General features: G+C 42.4%; 1 protein-coding gene and 1 long non-coding RNA gene across 2 annotated transcripts in view; one reads left to right on the top strand and one right to left on the bottom strand.

Annotated features, from left to right (window-relative positions):
- The window catches only part of LOC137148301 (uncharacterized), a 38,849-nt gene extending 22,553 nt beyond the window's left edge, over positions 1–16,296 (bottom strand). The window contains exon 1 of the long non-coding RNA XR_010918500.1: positions 16,224–16,296. This is a non-coding gene — a long non-coding RNA (uncharacterized lncRNA). The remainder of the gene's footprint in view (positions 1–16,223) is intronic.
- On the top strand, positions 9,228–20,278 carry MEOX1 (mesenchyme homeobox 1). Its single transcript, XM_067540947.1, has 3 exons — positions 9,228–9,666; positions 18,914–19,086; positions 20,150–20,278. The coding sequence occupies exons 1-3, from the start codon at positions 9,228–9,230 to the stop codon at positions 20,270–20,272; spliced, it is 735 nt and encodes a 244-aa protein (XP_067397048.1). The 3' UTR covers positions 20,273–20,278.
- Positions 20,279–24,705: the final 4,427 nt, after the last annotated feature.

Raw genomic sequence — 24,705 nt, 5'->3', positions numbered from 1 at the left:
TCTGCCTCAGATTCCCTTGGAGGACCAGCTGTGTTTCTTCCCCCGTTGTAGGTCACTTTTCCACGCCAATTGGAAATCACGTTAGCAGGGACCAAGTAGCGCACAGTCGTGCAGCATAGGGACCCAGCTGAAGCTGACCACATGGAGGAGATGCATCCTAGCATCCTTGCTCACTCTAAAAAACGAGATATTGGCTTCTATGGCCCTTGCCTGTGGAGAATGGTGGCACAATTTGAAATTTGTTTTCCCAGTGCACCTTGCGCATTCGAAAACTCTGTAGCCACCTGCATAACAATGCGATCCCACCACTCAGTGCTTGTCTCACATGCCCAGAAGCAGCGGTTCACCGTGTGCAGATGCTCCATGAATAACAACAGTAATGCGGTGCTGTTTATCTGCATGTCACTCAGCAGGTCAGGCTCCTCAGATTCCTGTTCCGATTCGGAGCTCATGATATACTGCACGACCAGCCGTGAAGTGTTAAGAACGCTGAAAGCAACAGTGGAGAGTAGTGCAGGATCCATCTTTTCAGATTCAGATGGTGGGCGCGCAGGAAACTGTGGGGAGCCATTGAAAAAGGGCACGAGTCGCTACAGGCAATGCAATGAATGATGGCATGGAAACGCATTGCACCATGGGATATTGAGCCAGCACCCAAGGTGCTCTGCGCTTCTCTCCCCCATCCCAGAATTCCTAGTGGCAGAAGCTGCCGAGTTGCACAGTGAGATAGCTGCCCACAATGCACTGCTCTCACTGCCGATAACAGAACGCCAAGTGTGACTGCTCTTTTGTAATAAAATAAGTGCCGTGTGGATGGGCGCGAGCACTATAATTATAGCGCTTTTTTATCACTAGTATAACTACCATCGACAAAACTTTCTAGTGTAGACATGGCCTATGAGAAAAGTACTACACATAGGAGATATGCAGAGCTCCCTGCAGCTGCTCTCTTTGCTGGCTGAGCAGCATCACCCTTCTGGGTATAGCTCCCTGTCTACACAAGAGCGACTAGGCAGCAGTCAGAACTTGGCACCAGTGCCCTCCACTACAAAGTGGAGAGAGTTCAGAGATGCACAAACATGAGTAAGAAGCTAGAGGAATTTATTTAAGAGGAAAGATTAAAAGCTAAATAATCTGGGTTGGTTATAAGATCGCTGAGCAGGGGGCATGATAATTGCCTACAAACTTTTTAAACATCATAGGTGAGGGGGAATTATCCAGGATCAAGCAAAGGGCTGTGACTAGGAGTGGATGGCATGAAATAGTTAAATGGAAAATTATTTGAAAATATCCTGACAGTGTAGCATAGGCCACCCCAAACAGACAGGTAGGAAACCTCATTGCTAGCGACACTTTAAATTGAACCGGGCAAAGCCCTAGAAAATATTCCAATTGAGCAATCCTCTGGGGACTAAATTACCTATTAGGTTTTTTTTTCCATCTTTAATTTCTGCAACTCTCTTCTTGTGGCGCAATAGCTTCCTGGACAGCAACGCAGAAAACACCAGCTATTATTTCACCAGAGTGGTATCACTCGCAAGGGTCCTTCTCCATATACAAAATTCCCTAGCCTTGGTGGGTATCAGGACATCTAGCCCAGTTACTCCGGCTGCAGACCAAGTTGGTGCCTTTTTTTTTTTTTTTTAAATGAAAGAAGCTTATTAAGTTGCAACTTAATAGGTCTTAAAATTAACAGAATAATCTCATGCACCTAGAGTTTTCTTCGTGCCAAGCTTGTATATTTTTTTCAGATGCTAGATGAGATAAATCTTTAGCCAGTGCTTCTCTGTCCTGATTGCAGGACACAGGAAGTTTTAAATTAGAAAGAAATTCTTTAATCTCAGACATCCCTCTTTGGGTTTCAGTTCCAAATGCTCCTGGGAAGTTTCACTGATCTCTTCCTTACAGGTGTTTTCCCCATTACCCCATTTTATGGGGGAATGAATTTCAGGTTCCCTTCTCCCCACAGGCTAATAGTCTGAGAGCAATCTCTTCTCTCTCAGGACACTTGTGCTAAACATTTTAAGAGGTTTTTTCAAATGTCTTAATTTACGGTGGGACAGAGGAGGTTTCATGCATGTTCTATGCTAAACGACTTAGCTCCAACTTCAAACATGAACCCCGGGAAGCCTCTAGTTTAGAAGCTTTGCTACATTAGGAAACAATTATCCCTGCAGGGAATATTGAAGGGTTTGGCAATTTTGCATTTCCAGCATGACGTGCCTGAACCCTGGAAAGTGTGGGGTCCTTTGAAAAAAGAACCTTCCCTGGCAATTCTTCAGCGGGTCTGACTACTCTTCAATCTGGGATGTGATTCCCGCCTCGCAGAGACACACTTGTGCTCCCTCTCATCGAGCTGGAGCCCTAAAACCAGAATGTAGCCGTGGCAGCATGAGCTACGCGTGAGGCTAGCCCCCCGAGCATGTGCCCATCAGAAACCCCGGCGTGTCCTCAGGGTGGCTAGCCCATTCTGCCACCAGCACCCCCACAGCGACACTTTATTTTTAATGCATTAGCTTGATGATAACTAGCGTGAGTATGTCTCCTCAAGCTAGGACTCTCAGCCTTAGCTCGCAGAGCAGAGAGAGCCAGAGAGAGATCAGACAGTTGGACTGCCCCATCTCAGGCATGCTACCTGAGTAGAAGCAAGCCCAATGAAGACCAGCTGAGCAGATCCACAATGATCTCTTGCAGAGCTAATACACCTGTGGGATTGTCCTAACTGCACTCAGCTCCCAAAGCATCAGCTGCTGGATGCCCCGTCCTAGGCAGAGAACATTAAGCAAATTGACTTGTGGCATCAGGCAGAGGAACCACTTTGTCCCTCCTTTAGCCTACACCCATGGCACTGAAAGTGACAGAAGACACCCCCCTCTCGCCCAGGCATTGAACTGCTACATCTATCACTAGCCCACCCAAACTCCCCCAAGCCAAGCAACACAACTATCCTGGACCCAGACGCATGGTCCCCAACCCCTTCACAGCAAGAGGGCCTTCTTTTCACCTGCTACCTTGCCACAGCACTGATGCTCAGCAAGACCTGTGCGTTGCACTGCCTCCCTAGGCGTACCAGCCCTGCACTATTCCTGCTGAGCACTCGTGCCTGGGTCTTGGGGAGCAGTGAGAGCACGGCATTGTCCCCAGGGCTCAATGTCTTTAGACTGCAGAACTGCCCAGCAGCCCCTCCAGGAGCAGACCCCCATTGTACTGGGTGGAGCATGACATGGTTCCTGTTGCAGGGAGCTCACAATCTCCCCTGCAGGTAAAAGTAACTGGGGTGTTGCACTCTAGTTGATGACATGAACATTAAATGTGAATCGAGAGGAGAGAGCTGGGTTTATGCAGCATGACTCAGGTCTGCATTCAGAATGAGACAGCGGACTTGTGTGCGCCTTGGCCTTCTGGATATGGCATTCCCTCCCCGTCATCCCAAAGCTTATCTGGATAAAGCTTGATATATAACTGAGGAGCCTGGAACCATGGATACTCCTCAACCAGTTTGTCTTCTTCATTTCGGGGACTCACTGGGAAACTCTTCACAAGGACATCCCTTGATCCCCAGGATAAAGCTTAAAAGAGCAACCCCCAGCTTTCCTCTTATGGAAAACTGCACTCAGCTCATTAAAGGAGATCCTCTTACAAACCATCATTTCCATTCAGCTCAGCTGTTTGCCCAGCGTGGAGCTTGACAAGGGAGATGTTGACTTTCAGGAGGTGAAAGGTGGCTGCCCCATGTCACAAGGGGCTCTAGCAGGAGAGGCGGACTGTTGTTTTTTCTTGTTTCAGGGGAGCGAAGTGTCAGGAAGATATAGAGGGAAAACAGCCCCCTGCTGAGTGGCTGACTGACAACACCAGCTGCAGAGGGTGCTGGGGTGATGCAGGACCAGTGGTTCTCACCGCTGGGAAATGCAGCCCGCCCCCTTCTTGCACATCGAAAGCTAGAGGAGGAATGGGGGGGCTCCATCCGGAAAACTGAATCCAAGTGATTTAGCTCCCAGTGTGGTGTGACTGGCAGGGACCACATCTTTCCCTGCAGGTAGCCCCAAAATTCAGCATCATGCAGACTGCAGAACGACAATCTAAACCTACTCCTTGGGGAATTTGGCCCCTAGGATCCTGGGGTTAAAGTGATCCCTCCACAGACATCCAATCTGCCCCCTGTGTAACAGTACAGAGCCCCTTCCACCTATAGGTCCCAATGAGTGTCCCACAGGTGAGTGACTGTTACAAAGATAGGGACACTGATCACAGAGAATGCAAGTGACTCGCTTGAGGTCACACAGGGAGTCAAGGACAGCATCTGGGTTAGAACACTGGATTCCTGACTACCAGCCCTGGCTCGGCCAACTAGACCAATCCAGCTAACCATCCAACCATTCACATCACATGTATCACCATAGCACTGATACCTATCTCCAGAAGGGTAGGTCCCCACACAAACCTAAAGTTTTCTCTTCTCACCCCTTTGCTAAAACCAGGAATTATGGGGTGAAATCCTGACCCTCACCGAAGTCAAGGGCAAAACTCCCATTGACATCAATGGGGTCAGGTTTCACCCAAAGTGTTGTGGGTGATGGTCGGAAAGCTATGACAAAGGGGAGACAGGTTTGCTATTCTTTTTGAGCTGAGCCCTTAGGAAAAAGGCTTCAACAAATGGCTGAGGCCTTCGCTGCCAAGGAGCCCCAGAGGTCACCTTGTATTTTCTCTCTCCCTAGGAAAAAGCACATTAGAAAAATGGAGGCAACCAAATAAAAAAAATCAGCCTCATGTACCAGATCAGAGCCAGCACCATGGTCAAGACATGATCATTTGATAGCTCCAGCAACCAATAGCGCTGGAGACATACCCTCTTCCGACAGCCACTTGAGGCCACGCCAGTTTTCATCGCTGCTTTCTTCATGACTGTCCCACTGTCAATAGCACTTTGCCTATGATCATCTGTTGATGTGAGCAGAGCTGCGATGGGTTCATCACTTCTCTATCAATTTATTCTGAGAGAGGAAAGATGGTCCCATTGTTGGGACATTAGGCTGGGACTTGGGAGACCTAAGGGCCTATTACCTGCTCTGCCCCAGACCGCCTCTGTGATCCTGGGGAATGCCACATCCATCCCATATCTATACCATCCATCCCACATGGGGGCATTGTGAGGATAAATATATTAAAGTTTCCTGGAGCTCTCAAATACTACAGTTATCTGACTGCCATTACTATCTTAGATAAAGACCATAAACACATTTTGAATTATGCTCACGGAATTTAGGTCTCAGCTCACCAGAAAGAGCTTTAATAGACAGCAGCAGGCATGTTACATGCAATGTGTCTTTTTTATCACCACATAGGAAAGCTATGAGAACCTAAACATAGGCTTTGTATTTGTGCTTTATGATATAAAGTGTTCCCTGTGAACTTTGCAAACTCCATGGACTATGATGTTTAACAGTTAAATATTCATAAATTCAGTCATGGCGCCAGCTTTCCAAGACTAAGAGTGATTTTGCTTTGAACTCATTGACTGGAGGGAAAAAGCATTTTGTAATATTCAGCTAGAACTGCGCTGCAACACAGCAGCAGATTCCCTTTGTAAGAATAGCTCTTCCTAGAGGATTTGCAGATTAAGGGTCATATGAAAATAGAGTGAGATTTGATGCTATTCCTTATTGGTTGGAAAGCCCAGCATTTTGCACTGGACCAGCCTGGTTACTTGGAATAGACCCAGTATTGGAGAATTAGGAGAAACCAAAGTGAACACTCATTTCCCCTTTCCTCTGATATCTTAAAATAATTTCCCTCAGATGCAATTCAGAGGGCCAGAAAAGGCCTCATCACCAGTGAAGCCCTCAGGAAGAAGTGATGCTATAACATCTTTGGTAATTAGCTGTAATATGTGAGTTCATGTCCTGCAATCAAACTGCAGTCAAATGAATCAGAAGAGAGAGCTTCCTCACTTCATTTTATCCTTATCACTTGACTGACCACTGCATCCCAGAACATAGCCAGCATAACAGTGGCGTAGTGGAAGGCATGTTTATGATTTCCCTTGTGGCTCTTTTAAATCTCAAGGTGGGGGAGACTGACTTCCCAGGCAATGAAGGCAGGAATCTTCTCACCAGGGTTTTAGCATTATTAGCAATCATAGTGCAGAAGGAGAAGCCTCTGTTTTCTTGTTTTATGGACATTTTGTGAACCTAGACTGTCATTTTGATTCATGGCGATATTCCAGATGGCACCAGCCTTCCAGCTCTGAATTGCTGGGGGAGGAATCTGCTTTCCACGTGTTCAAAGCACTATCTAGCCAAGAAATTATAACATCCTTTCAAAAGAAAACTCTCATGAATGAAAGGTTTTTTAAACGGGCTCCCAGTTTTCATGTACAAACTGTAACTGTGCACTGACATTTCTACACTTCTAAATTTTGGTTTCTTCACATGGCCAATAGCTGTCCACCAAAAACTGTATCTTGAAATTTGTAGGCAGTTTTTTGAAAATGTGGCTCCAAATTTGCTTATTGATTAAAATTTCATCTGACCCAATAAGCCCCTTCGAGATATTTACAAAAGGATCTTAGAAATAGGCTACAAACACTACCACAAAAAGCAAATACACTACAAAACCAACCTAAAATGTTAAAGAATCTCAGAATACGATACCCAGACTTTCCGATCCCTGCTTCTAATTTATGAACCTACATTCATAAGAATCTGCATCAAGTTGGTATAGTTGGTAAAAGCCACTTCCTCAGAGCAGAAATTATGTATTTATATAGTGCCATAGGTAAGCATGAACCTTCACAGATATGTAAGATGATACGGTCTCTGTCCAGAAGAGCTCACATCCAAATATCAAAAATAGAGACTGTAACATAACAGCAAAGAGACTGAGCAACTGTTTTTGACATCATCTTGCTATTCCAAGATGTTGGAGGAGTAGGGGTTTAAAATGTTCATTTTGCTATCTGTGGTACTAAACCACTAACGTAGAGGAGCCATTGTTGAGATATGGCCAGAAAAATCAGACCAGTTAATGAGAGTTTGCATTGTCTGCTTGATATGACAGATCTTCAAATATTATTATTAATTATTCATATTAGAATAGTGCGTAGAGACAGGGCCCCCTTGTGCAGATACACAGAGAGAAATAGTCACTGCCCTGGAGAACTTACAGTCTAGACTCTAGATAGCCAAGATGACAAAGGGGATGTCTGCACTGCAATAAAACACCTGCAGGTGGCCTGTGCGAGCTGACTCGGGCTCCTGAGGCTCCTACTGCAGGGCTATGAAATTGTAGGTTAGATGTTTGAGCTCAGGCTGGAGTTTGGGCTCTGGGACTCTTCTCTCTTGGGGGTCCCAGAGCCCAGGCTCCAGCTCGAGCCCAAATGTCTACCCTGCAATTGTACAGCCCCACAGCCCAAGCCCCGCAAGTCCGAGACAGCTGACACAAGCCACCCATAGGTGTTTTTTTGCAGTGCAGACATACACTAAAGGTCTAAGCATCTTTTCTTGCATCAAGTTGTATATGGTAAAAGCACCTGAATGTTTAATTTCAGTGATCACCTGGTTAACTGAGGATAGTGTTAACTGCAGCAAAATGATGTTTCTGAAGGAAGACAAGGAGTCCAGTGGGTAAGTTGTAATATTCTTCCACGGTGCATCATCCCAGACTATGTCCAATAGACAAAAAATGTTACACATCACAGGCAGGCCAGAGATCATATCAACAATGATGCTAGACTCTGCAGGTCACATTCACCAGGTGCTTGGGTTCCAAAAGGAATCACTAAGGACTTCAAGCATTCTGTGGTCTATCAGGAAGGTGAAAGACATGCTACAATCTAGATAATGGCATGTAACATGCCTTTTCCTTTACTGAGTGACATGCCAAAGGCAACAGAATACTGCCACTTTTCTCAGAAGTCCTGTTTGAAAACAAGCTCTTGCTAAATGTTATTTCTTCCTGGAAGTCAATTACATTTTAGACTAACAACAGAGTAAGGTCCTGGAAAACCAGTGTGGGAGAGGACTGCTGGCAGACTGTGGAAATATATATATACTATACAGTGTAGAGAATGCTAGAGGCTACAGCCCTGAGACAAATTACAGTATATTTAGCATAACTCTCCAGAAGGGCATGGTCTGACTATTCCCTGCCACTTCTCTTTGGGAAAGAGATAGAGAGCAGATTCCCTGCTAATATCCTTTCAACTGTGATGGCTTTAAGGTCTGAGAATCTGTTTTCTGTTAACAAAAACTATAAAACTTTCAACAAAAGATGAAAAATGTGTCTCCCATTGGCATGAAAACCAGAGACTTCATTGCAGAAAAGGTGAAAAGTGGCATTTTGACAATCCTCTGGAAAGTGGGACACCAAAGGGATGATTCTTTGCCATTAGCAGCAGACTCCACATATCAGCAAATCCCTCTTTGTACAAAGTCAACATAAGTCACTCTCAAACCCTTGAATAAAAAAATCAGGTTTAATTTTTTTAAACTTATGATCGGCCCTTAAATCAAATGCAATCAGTGAAGTTCTCTCTTGCTTTTATTTCCCCTGTTTTAGTTCCTGGTATTTGACATCTGTTGAATTCTGGATCTGGTTTAGGGCTTTTTCCAAATCCAAGACTTGGGGAATTTTGTTAACAGTGCAATAAAAATAACTTCATAGTGTTGCAGGAAAACATTAAAGCCTTTTTGTGTGCTGCTCTCTCCCTTTTAAAAAAAAGACAGACAATGTTTCTTTAAAAGTCTCCATCTGCAAATCCCATTAGATGTGCATATAAGGTTTCGGATGATTAATAGTTGCCTGCTTTGCTTTGGTTGGAGGGGCTGAGTGTATGCAGGTTAACCCCTCCCTCCCCTCTCTCACATTTCACTTCACAAACTTGCCACTTGCTCCCCTGCACAGTATTTAAAAAGTGTTTCACCCGTGTCCAGCATTTCACAGGGAGGCAGCTGCAGGCCTTGGGAAACAATTTGGTCCAATTGCTGCACAGATCTGGTTGGTGTTTTCCAGCTGGGACAATGCAGAAGTTTAGCAGAGATTCCAAACTAACAAACTTCCAATAGAACAAAACCCACAAACAAACCATTTTTTAGGGGAGGTGGCAAGGGAAATCCAATTCTGTTTTTCCATAAAAGTTTGGAGTTGTTTTTTCCCCTCTCTTATATCCTTGAAGCCTGAGCCAAATCCAGTTACAAATCTCGGAGCACGGACAACAATAGAGTCAGCAAATGGATCCTTCCGTGAGTAGCTGTATGCGAAGTCCCCACCCCTGGGGGTGCCTGCGGGATGTCCATTCGGAGGTCAGCACGGCAGCAGGGGCGCATCATTACCCACAAGCACCATTCTCATGCCATCACAAACCAGACTTTGCTGCATATTCCGATTTCTCAGCCTCTTGTCTGGCCACTGCCCCCCACAGCTTCCCCCGAGAGGAACGCATGTTCGCAGAGCAACACCCTTCTTTCCAGCATTCTGACTGGCACTTTGCAGCATCTGAGGCCAGAAGGCGGCTAAATCCAGGACTGGCCTTGGGTTCTGGGGAGCTAGAAAGCAGCAGCCCAAACCTGGTGGCTGCTGCAGGGGGCGCGAATGAAGATTATGGGGTACCAGGAAACACCACAAATGAAACGGAGAAAAAGTCATCCAAAAGGCAAAAGGAAACCTCAGGTAGGTGGCATGTCATCAGGGATCTGGGGTAGCAAAGGTCACAGAGTCAGAACATCTGTGAGGTTCTACAGCAGAGATTAGGAAAGGAAGCCAGTGAGAAGTACATTTTAGAATTCTGAACTAGGGAAATGTGTAGCTGGCAAAATAGAGCACTAATACTGAAATTAGAGCACTTTCTGTTCGCTGCTCCCTTATGTTTATGTTTGCTATTCCAAATCTTGGGCCTCCTCCATGGTCACAATACAGCCTTTCTGTAAGTGTGAGAAAGAATCACATGGTATCATATATATTGGGACCACAGCCCTTGAATAAGGAGAAGATATACTGTGGGCTCCCATTTGCCCCTGTGAAATGATGAGAGTCAAAGAGCAAGCAGCGTGTGGGAGTGTGTTAGAAATGGGGAAAAGTAAAACAGGTTCTGGGCTAGTTAGTGGTTACTTTTACTAAGAATAAAGACATTAGAAAAGGATCAAGACACTCAAGGGTAACACAATAAATCACAGCCGGATCCCACACCCAGAGTCATAAAGGAGGAGACATCAGGAAGACTGTCGATCACTGGATTGCTAAATGCATTCTTCTGCTATGGTAGGCCCTATACCAGAAGGGCTAGCTCTAAGGGGGACACTCGCTCTGTCCTTTAATTAGACTTCAGGTAGCATCTATATTGCTTGATGCTGAGAATCTAATCAGAAAATTATGTAACTAATTTTATAACTTATTTGAGAGCTATATAGCATTGACCCATCTCTCCATCTGCATTTCTAATGCACCTACCACTCCAGAATTTAGGCATTGTCCTTTAATATCTGGAGTTGCCCATTGTAGGAAGCTATGTTGTAGTCTAGCTTAGTTTAAATGTAGCCAAACATATAAGGTAGTTTTCAGCTGTCTGCAAGGGAAGATGCCTCTTCCCCTTTGATACACATTCCACCTTTATGTCCGTAGGCTGAGCATTTCAATACTTTCAATTCAAATCCAAATCAGTGTTGGAGTTGATATTAATGACTTGCTCATTAGACCTAACCAGTACACGTTGTCTTCAGCTATAAGGAGAATAGTGCAGATGAGGTTAATTGTATTGTTGTAACTTGCCAAATGAAAACCTTCCACCTCCTAGTTTTCAAGATTCTCATGGATATTTTGCTGCTGTCCCTGTGAAATATAGGCATAGAGATACTGGTAGTTTCTCCTAAGGAACTATTGAGTTAGGTATTTATTATAAGTCCCCTCACTGAAGCATTTGTGCATACCACAATTTTATTTATTTGTGAATTTATTCTCCCAGAACCCTTATGAGACAGGGAAGTATTATCATCCCCAGTTAACAGACCGGGAACTGAGGCACAGAGAGACTAAATGGTTTGCCTAAAGTCACATGAGTTGCCTGGACATCCAACCCAGATATCCTGACTTTCTGTCCAGCATCTTAACTCCAAGGCCATCCTCTCTCTCTCTCAGTCTCTGAATGCCATTGTTAGCGCTAATTTCTGCTCACGAGAGCTTCCCATCTCAGTTCCCTCCAGACACCGGCAGGCTGTCAGTGCATGTCTGAAACATACAATAATCCAAACCTCTGAGTCTCAGGCTCTAAGTTACTCCCTTAGATATTTTAGTCTTTAGAAATGCCAGCTTGAAAGAATTTGTGGCCATCCACACTCATAAAAGATTTTCAGGCAACAAACTGTCATAAAAAGAATACAAAGAACTAACTTTCCAGAACAGAACAACAATATTGTGGGTCATTAGGTTTTTTAAAAGAATTTATGGCTTTAATGGGTAGTTGAGACATTTCACTACATTCTAATGGATGGGTATCTTTATTAGTAATAGTTTAATGGGATTCCAAAGCATGTCCCCATGCATTAAGTAGAAGACAAATAGTCCCTGACACCTTTCACCCTCTTATTGCTATGGGGAACCTTGACACTCTCTCTCCCCGCTTGCTGCCAACCCATATGCCTATCATTACATAGGAGCTGTAAACAACATTGCTACACATGATGTCACTGAAATGTAAAATGATTCTCTACCTTCTGGCCAACTGTTTTCATTATTCCTCCTTCTCTAGTTTAACACCTTGCATAGACAGTGTCCCAAAGGTGGTTGCCTCTTTCATTTCATTAGAATTAAACAGTATCACTCTTTCCCTCTCTGCTACCCTTCAGAATGAAATACAAACAGGGAGAAAATCCTAGCTCTTTAAACATTCTGATTTCCTGAAATCTAACCGCAATTCCTTGAAATGCAGCTTGACACACATTTATAGTTTGTTACAAGTGAAACATGCTTCCTCTCACTGCTCCTGAGAATTGACTCCAGTTTGCTTTAGCAAAATCCAAGTGTTCAAAGAGTGCTGTCTTCAGAAGTTAGTAGTTGTTAATAAAGTGAAACAGCAAATATCTACCACCTTGAGACATGCTGCAAGATAATGCTTTATTATATGAAACTATGTGATGGAGTCTTACCATCTACTGTCTTTGTTGTACTGTAGCACAGCCACAGAATTTCAATTATTTGTTCTGGTGCCAAATCCTGTAGTTCTTTCTTGGTTCATATTCAGCAGAGGATATGCAATAAAGACTTCAGGATTAGGCTCTTTGCTAGCATAGTGCTCCCCCAAAGTCCAAAACAAGTATACTTCTGTGATAAACCTTATAGTGTCCTCTCAGTGTAAAAGGTAGATTGACCATTCTGCTTAGTCCATGAATTTCTCATTAAAGTGCTGTAATATTTAAACATATTTATATAACTGCCTAGTACAGACAATAGCAGTCACAGCAGTCACAATGTGTGCAAGTACTCATGTACATACCACACATACACACACATGCCCCTTTTATACAGTCTTTAATTATTAAGAGGCTATGGTCTGCTCTGACTTACAACCTAGGCATGCCCAAGAAACTCAAGGTGGAAGATGGGCATTTTCACAACCATCACTGCACGTCAGCCCTTATATTGCCAATGATTGTCTTTATAGGTTTCTCAGATCTTCAATATTGTGCAAACGTACTCATCACCTATAAAAATGGCTCTTGCAATTAGCAACATTACAAAAGCCAATGATTGTAATTTATGGTATTCTAAATTTTACATACGATAAAGTGAATGTTAGCAAGTAAACAAACGAACAACTGGCACAGGCACTTAAACATGCTCTAAAACAAAACAACAAATGGTCTGAGTGTCAGAGTGACTAATAAACCCCTGCAGGCAGTGACTATATGGGACCCTGAGCAAGCTTTGAACAGACCTTCTGTAATCTCATTTTAGACTTTATATGTGAAGCATTTTCCAGATGACAGAAGTGCAGAAAATATGTCCAGCCTGTCCATGTCTAGCCACACACATTTACAAATAAAACACAGAATCCTAGAAGAAACCCCACCCATTCAAATGGACAGTTTGGATATTTTAGATTTTCTACCATTCAACAAACTAGAAAACCGTGTAGTAAGAATAGATCACTCTAGAACACAGCAAACAGTAAACTAAATTTTGTTTTCTGTTGGTCTATCAGCAATTACAAAATGTTTATCACTGCAGTATCCACTGTTAAATACTGTTGAAGTCAGGGAAGTTGCACGGATATACTGAGAGCAGAATTTGGTCCATTTTTTTATATAAATGAAAACATGCAGAATTTAAATGGGGATTTAGGAGAGATGAAATCTGACTACAGTGTGTAAGGATTAATTTACAACATCTTAAATTCATACAGTGCCTTTTGTTCTTGAAAAGCCTAAAATACGTTACAACATTTTCAAAGGACAGTGTCAGATCAATTTAGATGCAAAACATAAGGTTTTATAAACCCAAGGATCGATAGAAATAGCCCTATCATTTTTAATACCCAATTAAAGCAGTCTTAAATTTGGATTTAAACACTCCCCCTGCACTGTTTGCAATCTAGAAATTACAAGGTGCTGGTGGATTAGAACCAGAAAGTGAAAGTGGTCAGAAATAGTCTATAAATAAAAGAAACTAACCAGCCTATTTCCTTTTTCCAATCTCAGCGAAGTGTAGAAAGTAAAGGATCAATAACAGTGAGAAGTAAATTCAACTTTTAAAATTCCTCCCACTTCAAATAATGTAACAACACAGGTAAGGAAATCTACTTAAAAATGTGTGACTTGCCCAACTGTCCCTTTAACAAACTGGTAATTAAACACTGTGTAATGAACTAAAAGGGAGCGTAGTATAATGGATAATCCTCAGGACAAGGACTTGTGAGTCTTAAGTTTCTATTCCTGCTTCTTTCTGTAGCTGACCTACTACCGTATAACTTCGGTAAGTCACTTAGGGAAGAAAAAAAATGACTATCCTTACATCTTTCATAGTGATCTTTCCTGCACCTCTTTCTTTAAACCAGGGCTATGTAACCCATGAAAAGAACTTACTTCTACTACTGTCTATTCTCTTCAATACAAATGTCTTTTCATAAGAAATACTGTCAAATGTCAATTCACCTGCTGAATTTAACTGCATTTTTCTGCAGGCAGCTGTCTGTTGACACCAGAACAGTTAAGGCAGGAAGAAAGCATTTCAAAAGCCATCATTTATTGCCCCATCTCTGTGCTGATAGGATGTTCATTTACATCAAACCTTTTACTTTAGAAATTAGAGTGTGTTTTAATTGTGCTAGCAGAGATAATACCAAATCAAGCTAAACAACTAATTGTTGTCCGGATCCAGGAAGACTCAGTGATTTGGAAATTATGATTAACTTGATTGTAATAAAATAACTACAGAAACTCTCTTCATTGTCTGGATGACCTCAAAGGGGCCAAAGGAAAACTAGTTCCCTAGATTACGTGGATTTTAAATGTTGATCATGTTATCCTGGGGGAGAGCTACATCTGAAATAATTTGACCGGTTACATCCCAATTAGGTTGATTCCTGGAGGTGAATATTGATAAGAACTACTAGTTACTTTAGGAACAGATGTCAACTGTGCCAGCTATTTATGAAATCATTTCACTTGGACAACATGAATACACATGGTGAAAGCCACAGACACTCACACACATTCTGTTAGCACAGATTTTGGAATCCTGTGATACGCTAGCAAATCTTTCAGCATCTTGCTATTTTATTTAACTAGCTAGAATAAATATGCCGTGAAAGCCTTTAGTATGAGAAAACATTATTCCAGAGACATTATGCAGATAGCTCCAATTTTTTTGTTAATTTTTTTTAATTGGGAGAAAAAAACTACAGCAATTAACAAAATGTCAGTAGTTAAAAGACAAACTCCATGTGCACAGGGCCTGGTTGTGAATCCTCATGCACATCTAGCAACCAAGTGTGTCCCTGTACATGCACTCCCAACTGACCTTCATACTTCAATGCTTAAGCCAATCTCTCACTATTGGGGGTTAAGATGAGGCCCTTTCATGGGCGGGGAGGGGGCGCAGTTTATCCTACATCTGCCAATTGTGAAGTTTCTTGCCCCTGAAGCCTCTAGTGCTAGCCACAGTCAGAGCCAGGACAGCACACTAGACTCTGATCCTATACGACAATTATTATGACCTGGGCACATTTCCTATAGGCTTTTCAACTTAGCAGTCAAGTCCCAATTTCAAAGTGAGTATCCCCAAAAGTCTCAGTTGTTACAGCCTTGCAGACTCAGCTGTTACAGACTGCTACACACAGCTTTGTGCAGGTGGTTGTTCACACCAGCTGTACTCCAGAATGCACCACAGAAATAAATACTGAACAGCAGCAGAGGGAGTGGCAGGTTATGAGTTGGGGTGACAGAGAAGCTTACTGGAAATATTTGTAGAGAATTTGTTCTGTGTCTAACTCTAATCAGCATGGCTGAAGTGTGCAGAGGGTGTAGCTAGGTGAGCATTGTTGCTGAGTCACTAACTCTCTCACCTTTCTTCTCATGGAGCCAGATTCTGATCTCAATCACACTGCTGTAAATCCCCTGACTTCAGTGAATTGACTCCAGATTTACACTCTGGCCTGTCTTCCTTTTATAGGAAATTTGTCACCGTCTCCCCCTGCCCTCCGTGTGCAAAGGTTGATGCAGACCTTGTCTTGGAAATACAAAGTACTTTTTGGCTCCCATGTGTCTTTGTTGCACTACAGAGCCCCTGGGGAAAGCCTGTTTGATTAAGCCACAGATATGAGCCTGACCGAGATGTGAGAGCCAGGGAGGGAATGGCAGTCTGAAAATATTCAGTTTGTGATAAATGTGATCACTGTGTCTTCAGTGATGCCGGTGGACTTTCTGGACTGGGATTTTTTTTATGGATTGTGCTGGAGGAAAAAATCCTTCCAAAAGCTAGGACTTGTAATATTTAATTTGCATTTTCCAAATACAATGGCCAAAACTCCAAAGAAAATTAGAGCCAGTTTCCACTTTTGGAAAGGCACAAAAACTACAATCATAATTAAGGAGCCAGTCCCTTTCACAGCTGTGTGTGGCATATGGCTCATGCCACAGGCTTATTCTGTTCCCCAAGATAATCAGCCTGAGGAGCAGAGTTAATATCATTTAAAATGACTGAAATAGTTTCTTAACAAAAACGGCAAGAGAAATTACCTTGTTTAGAAATGATGCACTCACACGAAGGAAACTGGGGAGCTTCAGCTAGTGCAGAATGTTACTGCCTGCTTGCTTGGATTACACTTGCTACTAATTTGCTTCCAGGTGCAATTTGTGTTACTGGCTTCAATCCCTCCAGCTTTGCATGATTTGGGTCCGGGCTACCTCAGAGATTGCAGTTCTCCTTATGCTTCTCCTAGAGTGCAAAGATCATCTGGGAGTCCCCTTAGCAGGAAGCTCTCAAGAGCTGGTAGCAAGAGGTTCTCAGCATGGGGTCCTCAGCTATGACATTTGCTTCCTCCTGCTGCTCTGTCAAAGCCAAATTTGTTGACCTTTGAGGAATGATGTGAGGCTGGTCTGTTTATTCAGGGAGATGCCTGAATGGAGGATTTCTGTGTGACTGGGTTGATGCTGGATGGAATCTTTCAGGGTGATTTTTCCCTCACTTTGTTTTTTAGTTGAGAGGGGGTTAAAGGTGAAGCTACAAAGAGCAGGTTGTTACAAATGAAAAACATTTTTTATAAATGTAGCCAAGGACAACTTCAACAGGTAATGCTGGCAGTTCCTGGCAGAAATGATTGCTAATGGGAGTTGCATGTAATTTCTCCATTTCCGATGGGCAGCACTAAGACTGAACACATTATGAATCCTAAATTTAAAACTAATGGATTATTTCAATTGGTTTCCTTTGACAAACAAATTGAGCCTTTGGTAAATGCTGTTGCATTATACATCCATTGCGTCTATTATATATATATATATTCCTATTGCTTCTCCAACCTTCTTTTTGTGCATCTCCTTGAAATACCTCAATAATAGTATTGCTATACTTAGCACATATATAGCATTTTATACTGCTCTGCAAATATGTGAACATTAATCTACAGAATAGCTCCCTTCTTTTTCCAAAAATGCTGACTGCTGCAGAACTCTGGGCTCTCATTGTTTCCCAGCTGGAAGTGTATGTTGGCTATATGGAAAACTGGAACTTGAAGGGCTTTAAATAAGGGGTGGATGGGGTGGTTAATTTTGAGCAAAGACCTGATGAAAGATGTCTATTCATTAGTATATATTTATTAAACCTCGCTGGGGTTTCTGCATCTCAGATCATGTCACATTTCAGTGAGGTTCCAAAGCTGCTGTTTTCACTGCAAAGTGTTTTCGAGCCCTGACATCACCAAGTCTTCATGATGACTTTCCTAAATGGTGAAAATATTGACAAAAGGCAGAGCTAGAAGCTGCTTAAAGAACAAAGTTGAGTGCTGCAGGGAAAATTTGCTGCAAAACCCAAAATTCAACAAGGCCCAAATGTTCAGGGCATCTTGGCAAGTTGTCCACTACCCTCCACAGGTGGTCTTACATCCTTCCCCCATTTCATTCTTCCAGCATTGCCAGAGTTCCTGTCTTCCCAGTGAAGTAACAAGATGCTCCCTAATGTGTGGAGTTTTTCTGTTCAGACAGTGATGAAAACACAGTGGAAAATGGCATCATTAAACAATTATAGATTGTGAAAAACAAGCCCTTGAGATGAGACAAAACATTTCTCTGGCAACAAAACCTCCTTCAATTGCACTGAAACCAACCAGCTCACATCTGGGTGCTGGGACTTGGAGAAATTGTTCCCAATCCCATCAGAAGGCCATGGGCTGCAGCTTTGCGAATTGAAGCAGAGGAGCTGTCCCTCTCTGTTGCTTAGAAATATACAATAATCATTCATTTAAAATCAGACTCTCTCACTTTGTGGTATGATAACTATCAGAGAGTTTTAAAATGGGGCCTGAGCAGTTGTTCTCCAGCTAGAACCTGCAAGGCCAGCTCTGGAAATGTGACTTTTTCAGGGGTATATGACAAGAAAGTGCACTGTCAGCAAATAACAGTTCAGGACACCACAGTAAGAGCTGAATGCTCTTATCCTGAGTAATAAGGAAGAGAATGATGTCACCAATGTCTTCCTCTCCCCACTCTCCCCATTGTTGTATTCACTCTAGTGAGAACTTTTCTATGGTTATGTTCCCAACCCAAACCCATTTCCAGGGTAACCTGCAGGCACTAGACCTGACTGGGTTCGTATTATAAACCCTGCTCAGAGCCAGCAACTAGTTCGAGGCCATTGCCGCCTCAGTACTAGGAGTTACTCATCTTTACTTCCTCATCATATCCCAGAGCTGGAACCTAGCCCAAGTGTTTGCAAAATGACTCACTACACATACTTGACCAGTAGAGGTCACTGCACACCTCATTAAATGCACTGGTGTTGAGACCAATTCCTAACTAAAATCTGAGGCAACAGCAGTCCCCGTAGGTGATAATGTGTGTATATTTAAAAAAAGGGAGTGAAAGGGAAGGACTGATTGTGCTAGCTAGAGATAAGCACAGTGCAGCAAGCGATGTGCAAGCTTCCTCCACACAGCTCTCTGTCAATGCCCCTCAGTCCTGCCCCACAGCCCCTGCTAATCCAGCCCTGTGTTCCCAGACCTCTGCCAATGCACCCAGCCTCCCATCAGTTCTGTGCCTGAGACTAACAATAGTATCAAACTGTGTGATTGATATTGTGAGGTGTGATGAAGTCAAGCCATTAAACTCACTTTCACTTGGGATTTAAACTAAGATTATATCAATTCTCTATGATGTATATAGCTGCAATTATTGCAACTGCAACTTGCACATAAAATATGCTTGCCTCCTAGAAAACCAGGACTGCAGTGGCAAGCCAGAAGCCAGCAGCAAAGCACGGAAGGAGAGGACAGCTTTCACCAAGGAGCAGTTGAGGGAATTAGAAGCTGAATTTGCTCACCATAATTACTTGACAAGGCTCAGGAGATATGAGATAGCTGTGAATCTGGACCTCACCGAGAGACAGGTACCTCTTGAATATCTGCCTGCTCAGCTCTACACCCCACAAGGCTATTCCTGTCTGCACGGAAGGGTAGACAATATATTCACGTTGCACCCACTTCTACTTTTGCAAATGTGCATAAATATTTTACAAAACCTGAAAAACTTTGTAGCAAATCTGACAAATGCATTTGATCACTGAGATAAATGAGAAGCTGATTTCTGGTATTTGGATATATAATTTTTAGCTGCAAAAAACGTTTTGGAATGACTGGGGTCTAAGTGCCTTAAGATGACCTATTCCCATTCACTGGCATAAACCCAAGGGCTGGTACTTAATAAGAGAGACTGTATGTCACTTCACAGAGTACAATAACCAGCATTGAGCTGAGCTGAGACTTCAAGGTCCACAAATACTGCAGCATCTCAGGGAACCTAATGGTAAATGAAACAAGGGTGCAGGTGTGAGGGCATATTACATTATCATCTGATGAAGTGTCTTCTTTCTAGGCTAAGAGGATGTTGTGAAATAACTACGGAGGATAAGAGTGAGGGGAGTGTGGAGTTTATGAGGGTCACTATGCTCCCTGTTTCCTGGTTTGCTCTTAGGTTTGCACTTAAGTTTGCTCTTGGTCTTAGGTTTGCTCCTGATTTGCTCTTAGGAAGGTTTAATAACTGGGCAATAAAGAAATCAATCAAGTGAAGAAAGGGAAATAGACAACATACGCTTAGCTGACCCAGATAGGCCTATTAGAAATATGATAGGCAGATGGATAGGTACATGCACAGAGAGACAAGGTGAGTGAGGTAATATTGTTTATTGGACCAGCTTCTGTTGGTGGGAGAGACAAGCTTTCAAACCATACAAAGCTTTCTGAAAAGAGCTCTGAGACCTGCAGAAGAGCTCCGTGTAGCTCGAAAGCTTCTCTCTCTTACCAACAGAAGTTGGTCCAATAAAAGATATTACCTCCCCCACCTTGCCTCTCTAATCTCCTGGGACCGACATGGCTAACCCAACACTGCAGAGGTGCATGCATAGACAGAGAGATAGGGGAGATGATGAATTATTCCTTCCTTTTCTCATCCAGGTTAAAGTGTGGTTTCAAAACCGAAGGATGAAGTGGAAACGCGTGAAGGGTGGGCAGCCAGTGTCCCCGCATGAGCATGACACAGAAGATATGGACTCTGCTGCCTCCCCAAGCTCTGACTAGCTGCTCCACAGCAGTCACACTGAAAAACCCAGGAAGGGCTGTCAGATGGAGTTCAACAGTAGCTGTGTCCCTCCCTGCTCAAATGATCTCATCCTCCTGTGACTCTGGAAGTGGTGTGATGCCTTCACATGCCTTGGTGACTGTAAAGGGCACACAGGAAACTCCAGAGAAGGGTCTGACTGAACTGGACTCTCAGCACTGCCATTTTAGCAGTGCCAGTACTTCTTCAAAATAACAACTAAATCCACTGACTATGAAACAGAAATAAAGCTGACTGGAGCTGGATTAATAAGAACCAATAGTGGCCTTAAAGTCCTAAAAAGATGCAGTTTAGAGTCACCAGTTTAGGGTTCAGCAGGGCAGTAATATAGCTCCCCAACACATTACCTTATCTAGCTTCTCTCTTTGCTCACTGCCATTTGTCAAACCATAAAGGACTTGGGCATTGCACAGAAGTGCTTTCTTCATGCATCACTCTAAGAGTAATGAATACTTTGGTTATAAGCCAGTCTGGGGGGCGCTGGGAATGTAAAACAAAAGTGTGGCCCCAAATTCTTTATAGGCCTCTATCAGTTTTGGAAAGGATCATTTGGAAGGGATCACAAGGACAAGGGCTCCAATTAGAGATCCAAGATTGCAGGCGCCTTGCTGCTATATCTGTGTGAATGAGATTCTGGAGGTTTGTTTAATTAATCTTAGTGTAGATCCTGAAATCACAACATTAAATCTCACACTCAGTGAATATTTTCATAACCACCACCACCAAGTATCAAACCAAGTGTAATGAGATCAAAGCATCTTGAATATGTCATGAATCATCACTGTTCTGTACTGTTTCTGGAATGCCTTGAGGTATTACCTGCTCTTTCTTTTGTTAGAACTCAGGATTATCTGAAAACAGCAGAAAACAGCATTCTGTGAAATGATTAGTTGAATTTATCAGTCTTAACGTCTTGTTTCTTTTTCTCTTGGGATCAAAACTTTCTTGCAACAGGCATGCAGGTATGCATATGTGAATTCTGTATAAATGTGTGTGTCCATAATGTTCTGTGGATAAATACTTACTACACATGCACTCCTAATCAATATTCAAGCTAATCAAATTAGTAATTAATCATCTAACCAACTTTGTCTTTTTTTTCTGTTTCCAAACTTTCCATAGACAGACTGATTTTTGTGAATATATTCACTGTTTACAATTGTTTGAACAGTTTATGCAAACAAATTTTAGCCCGTGGATTGTTTGCAAATTGTTCGCAAATTGTTCACTCTCACTGTTTGTGCTGTGTAATTGGTTGCCTATGCTGCATGGTATTGTTTCTGATTCCTGATTAGATGTCAAAACTTTTTAAAACAAGGGAAAGCAGCAAACAAGTGAAGAAAAGGAAACATATAATAACTAATTATCTTCTTTGTGCATATTCTCTTCAGCATGTGAATCCAGGTGCTAATACAAAGAAGAGCCATGTGAGCAAACACCTGTTCACACAAATGTTCACGAATAGTGAATAATAGTGGCACAAACACAGTCAAACTGACCAGCTGTTTGGAACTCAAATGAAGGTTCATGAACATTGTTTTGCAATATTCAGCCAGGTCTATTGCCCATCTCATGATACCATGCCGAGACTGAGCCACCCCCAAAGTGCATGAAAGGAAGTGAAGAAGCATGCAGTTTCCATTTAAGTATCAAAAGAAGTGGCTAGATTTTGAAGCGAGTTCAGCATGGTGGGTGCACATTGGCTGCTAAGCGCCATTAAAAATCTGGCTACTCATTTAGGTGCTTAAAATGAAAGATGAGCAGAAACTGAGCCTTAGTGACCTCTGTTGATTTCAGATCTGCACTGGAGCATTAGTAGCCAGCTTATTTTCTGAGATGCAGTGAGATGTCTCTGAGGATGAGATCCAGCTGAAACAATCCATCAGCTTTGCAGCAATTTTATATCAATGCTGCCTGTCTACCCTCACTTTAATCAGCAAACACCAGCTTCTAAGGAAAGTGCAAGACTGCCATCTTCATGCACAATGGTCATTTACCATGACATAGTCCATCAAGCATGCCCTGGGCTTCCCAGTAGCTTTGAAGACGGTTCAGTCTTTGGAAGAATGCTGCAACACTGCCACTTTGCAGATCCTCCTGATGCAAAGTGAGAGAGATTCCTGAATAGACGCAATTAAGACCTAATTAATTTGAGTCATACTATGTCTGATGCAAGTGTTTTGTGCAAATATGCTGCAAAGGTACCAATATGATTCCAAGCTAAAAACACTGAAATTATATCACAGTGCCTGGAGGTGTTTCTCAATGGTCTGGTCACTTCCTCATGTAAGACAGTTCTTTGCCAAGTTGCAAACAGGGCACTTTACCGACAAAATGAGCCCTGAATGCTCAGACACCTAGTTGTCCCCTTTTATGGTGTAAATCATCCTGTTAAAGTTGCCAATGCTTTTCTCTGATTTTGTCTCAGGATCCTTAAGTGCCTTGACAGTCCCCAGTTGTCCCAACAATGCCACCTGAAATTGGCCCCCTTTCACCAAATTTTGCATTATATCAAATTATGACTAGTTTTAGAAAAAATATAGTGTCTGTTTCTATAAAGTCTAATTCCTTTCATTTAATGTATTCTAATGTAATGTTTCCATATTGTAACAGAATCTCTCTCTAACTTTCTTAGAATGATATATGAAATGTTGACTTTTTAAAGGACTGAAATTCATGTTTAAACGTTTTAAGGTAACATCTATTTGCTATCAGATCATGTCTTGCTATTTGCACATACCTGCAAGCCAGTATCATACTGTTTGCATTTTGATGTTACTCTGATGCACTGTTAATGAGTTCTAAGCTGGACAGACCTTAAACGTTCTAGCAAACCCCAGTCTCTGTTCGTTATTCCCAATGCATAAGCTTTGCAGAAATAGTTGGACATTCAGTTTCATATCTGAACCATCAGGTTAAAAGATTATCACCCTGTTACACTTTGCAAAAAGATGTCCAAACACAAAAGTTAAAATAACCAAGAATCTGGGATCCTTATCCAGAGCTGAGAATTATTGTGTGTGCTGAGCAAAATCATCCATTCAGTCCCTTTCTTTTAACATCTTCAATCTTTGTCTGACTGATGACAACGCAAAAAGTTAACATGCATTTTTATGTATCATAATTTTCAAAATAAAGTAACTTGGTGAGGGAAAAGTTATACTATGATATTTCCCTCTTCAAAGAATAAAACCCATAAGCTAGTATATGTCTGTAGAGAAATTTTAGAGGATATATTTTTATGTTCCAAATTTTTAAAGTCTCTAAAACTTTCCTTTCCATTAATCAAGAGACGAGATGGATGAGCTAATATCTTTTATTGGACCAGTTTCTGTTTGTGAGAGGGGTCCTGAAGAAGAGCTCTGTGTAAGCTCAAAAGCTTCTCTCTCACATCAATAAAAGTTGGTCGAATAAAAGATATTACCTCACTCACCTTGTCTCTCTAATATCCTGGGACCAACATGGCTACACCAACACTGCACACTTGCCATTATTCATATTTCTATTGTACTCCTGAAAAAGTAAGATTACTGACAACTTTACCAGCTTTCAACAGGTGACCATGAAATGTCATGCCAGCTTGGGAGATGTTCAGACAAGGGGAAACAATGGCTTGTAATTCTCAAGAAGTTCATGAAAACACTTAAGAACATCAGCTGGAGGCATGTATACATATCCTAGTTCTATGTTTTCCTCCTAATACGAGGACGTAAGTGGCACACAGTCCTTGTGCTGGCCCTCTGCACAGCAATGAATTTTACCATGTGAGACAATGACTACACAGAGACTCAGGATGTTCTTTCCTACTCCATTTTATTGGTACTATGCACACAATTCCTGTACATCCTGAGCAAAGACAGCTAAAGTTTCAGAATTAGGAAGCTTCACAGAGCCAACTCTGCTGCCCTGAGTTCTGCTGTGTTCATGGGCCTTTACTCTGACACAAACACACACTAAGTCTCCTGTTTCAGAGGTATGTTCAAAGTCACTTCTTAGACAGGTGGAGGCACAAAAAGGATTTCAAAGTGTAGTCATGAACTAGCAAGCCCTCCCCACTAGCACCTTTTAATGATTAAGGAAGCAGCTGCACCAGACTACGACGATGTCAGACTATTACTGAAATGAAATATCAGATTCGTTTTTTCTGACTTCTTTCCTGCAAACAGGTTTGTGTTAGTGTTTGTTGGATGGTGTATATTTATGAGCTGAAACCCTACTTGAGATCTCGTAGACAGGGAACTCTATGCTGCAGGAGTAAAAGACTTGGGGTTATAGTGGTGGGCTCCTGACAGACAGCATTCATTGCTAAGGACTGAACCTAAAAGCCTTAGACAAGAACTCACTAGATGAAGACAGAACCCAGGCTGCAAGGGGCTGTTTGTTGTAACCTAAA

The sequence above is a fragment of the Emydura macquarii genome, unplaced genomic scaffold (genome assembly GCF_026122565.2).
Source record: "Emydura macquarii macquarii isolate MOO-44397 ecotype Brisbane River unplaced genomic scaffold, CSIRO-AGI_Emac_v2 contig_629, whole genome shotgun sequence".
NCBI classification, from domain to species: domain Eukaryota; kingdom Metazoa; phylum Chordata; order Testudines; family Chelidae; genus Emydura; species Emydura macquarii.
The sequence above is the reverse complement of the archived record's forward strand: the minus strand, read 5'-3'. Positions and strand labels throughout refer to the sequence as shown.

Coding starts and splice junctions, on each gene's coding strand:
- MEOX1 (XM_067540947.1), top strand. CDS start 9,228: ATGGATCCTTCCGTGAGTAGCTGTATGCGAAGTCCCCACCCCTGGGGG. Junction 9,667..18,913: donor AAGGCAAAAGGAAACCTCAG/GTAGGTGGCATG, acceptor CTTGCCTCCTAG/AAAACCAGGACTGCAGTGGC. Junction 19,087..20,149: donor TGGACCTCACCGAGAGACAG/GTACCTCTTGAA, acceptor TTTCTCATCCAG/GTTAAAGTGTGGTTTCAAAA.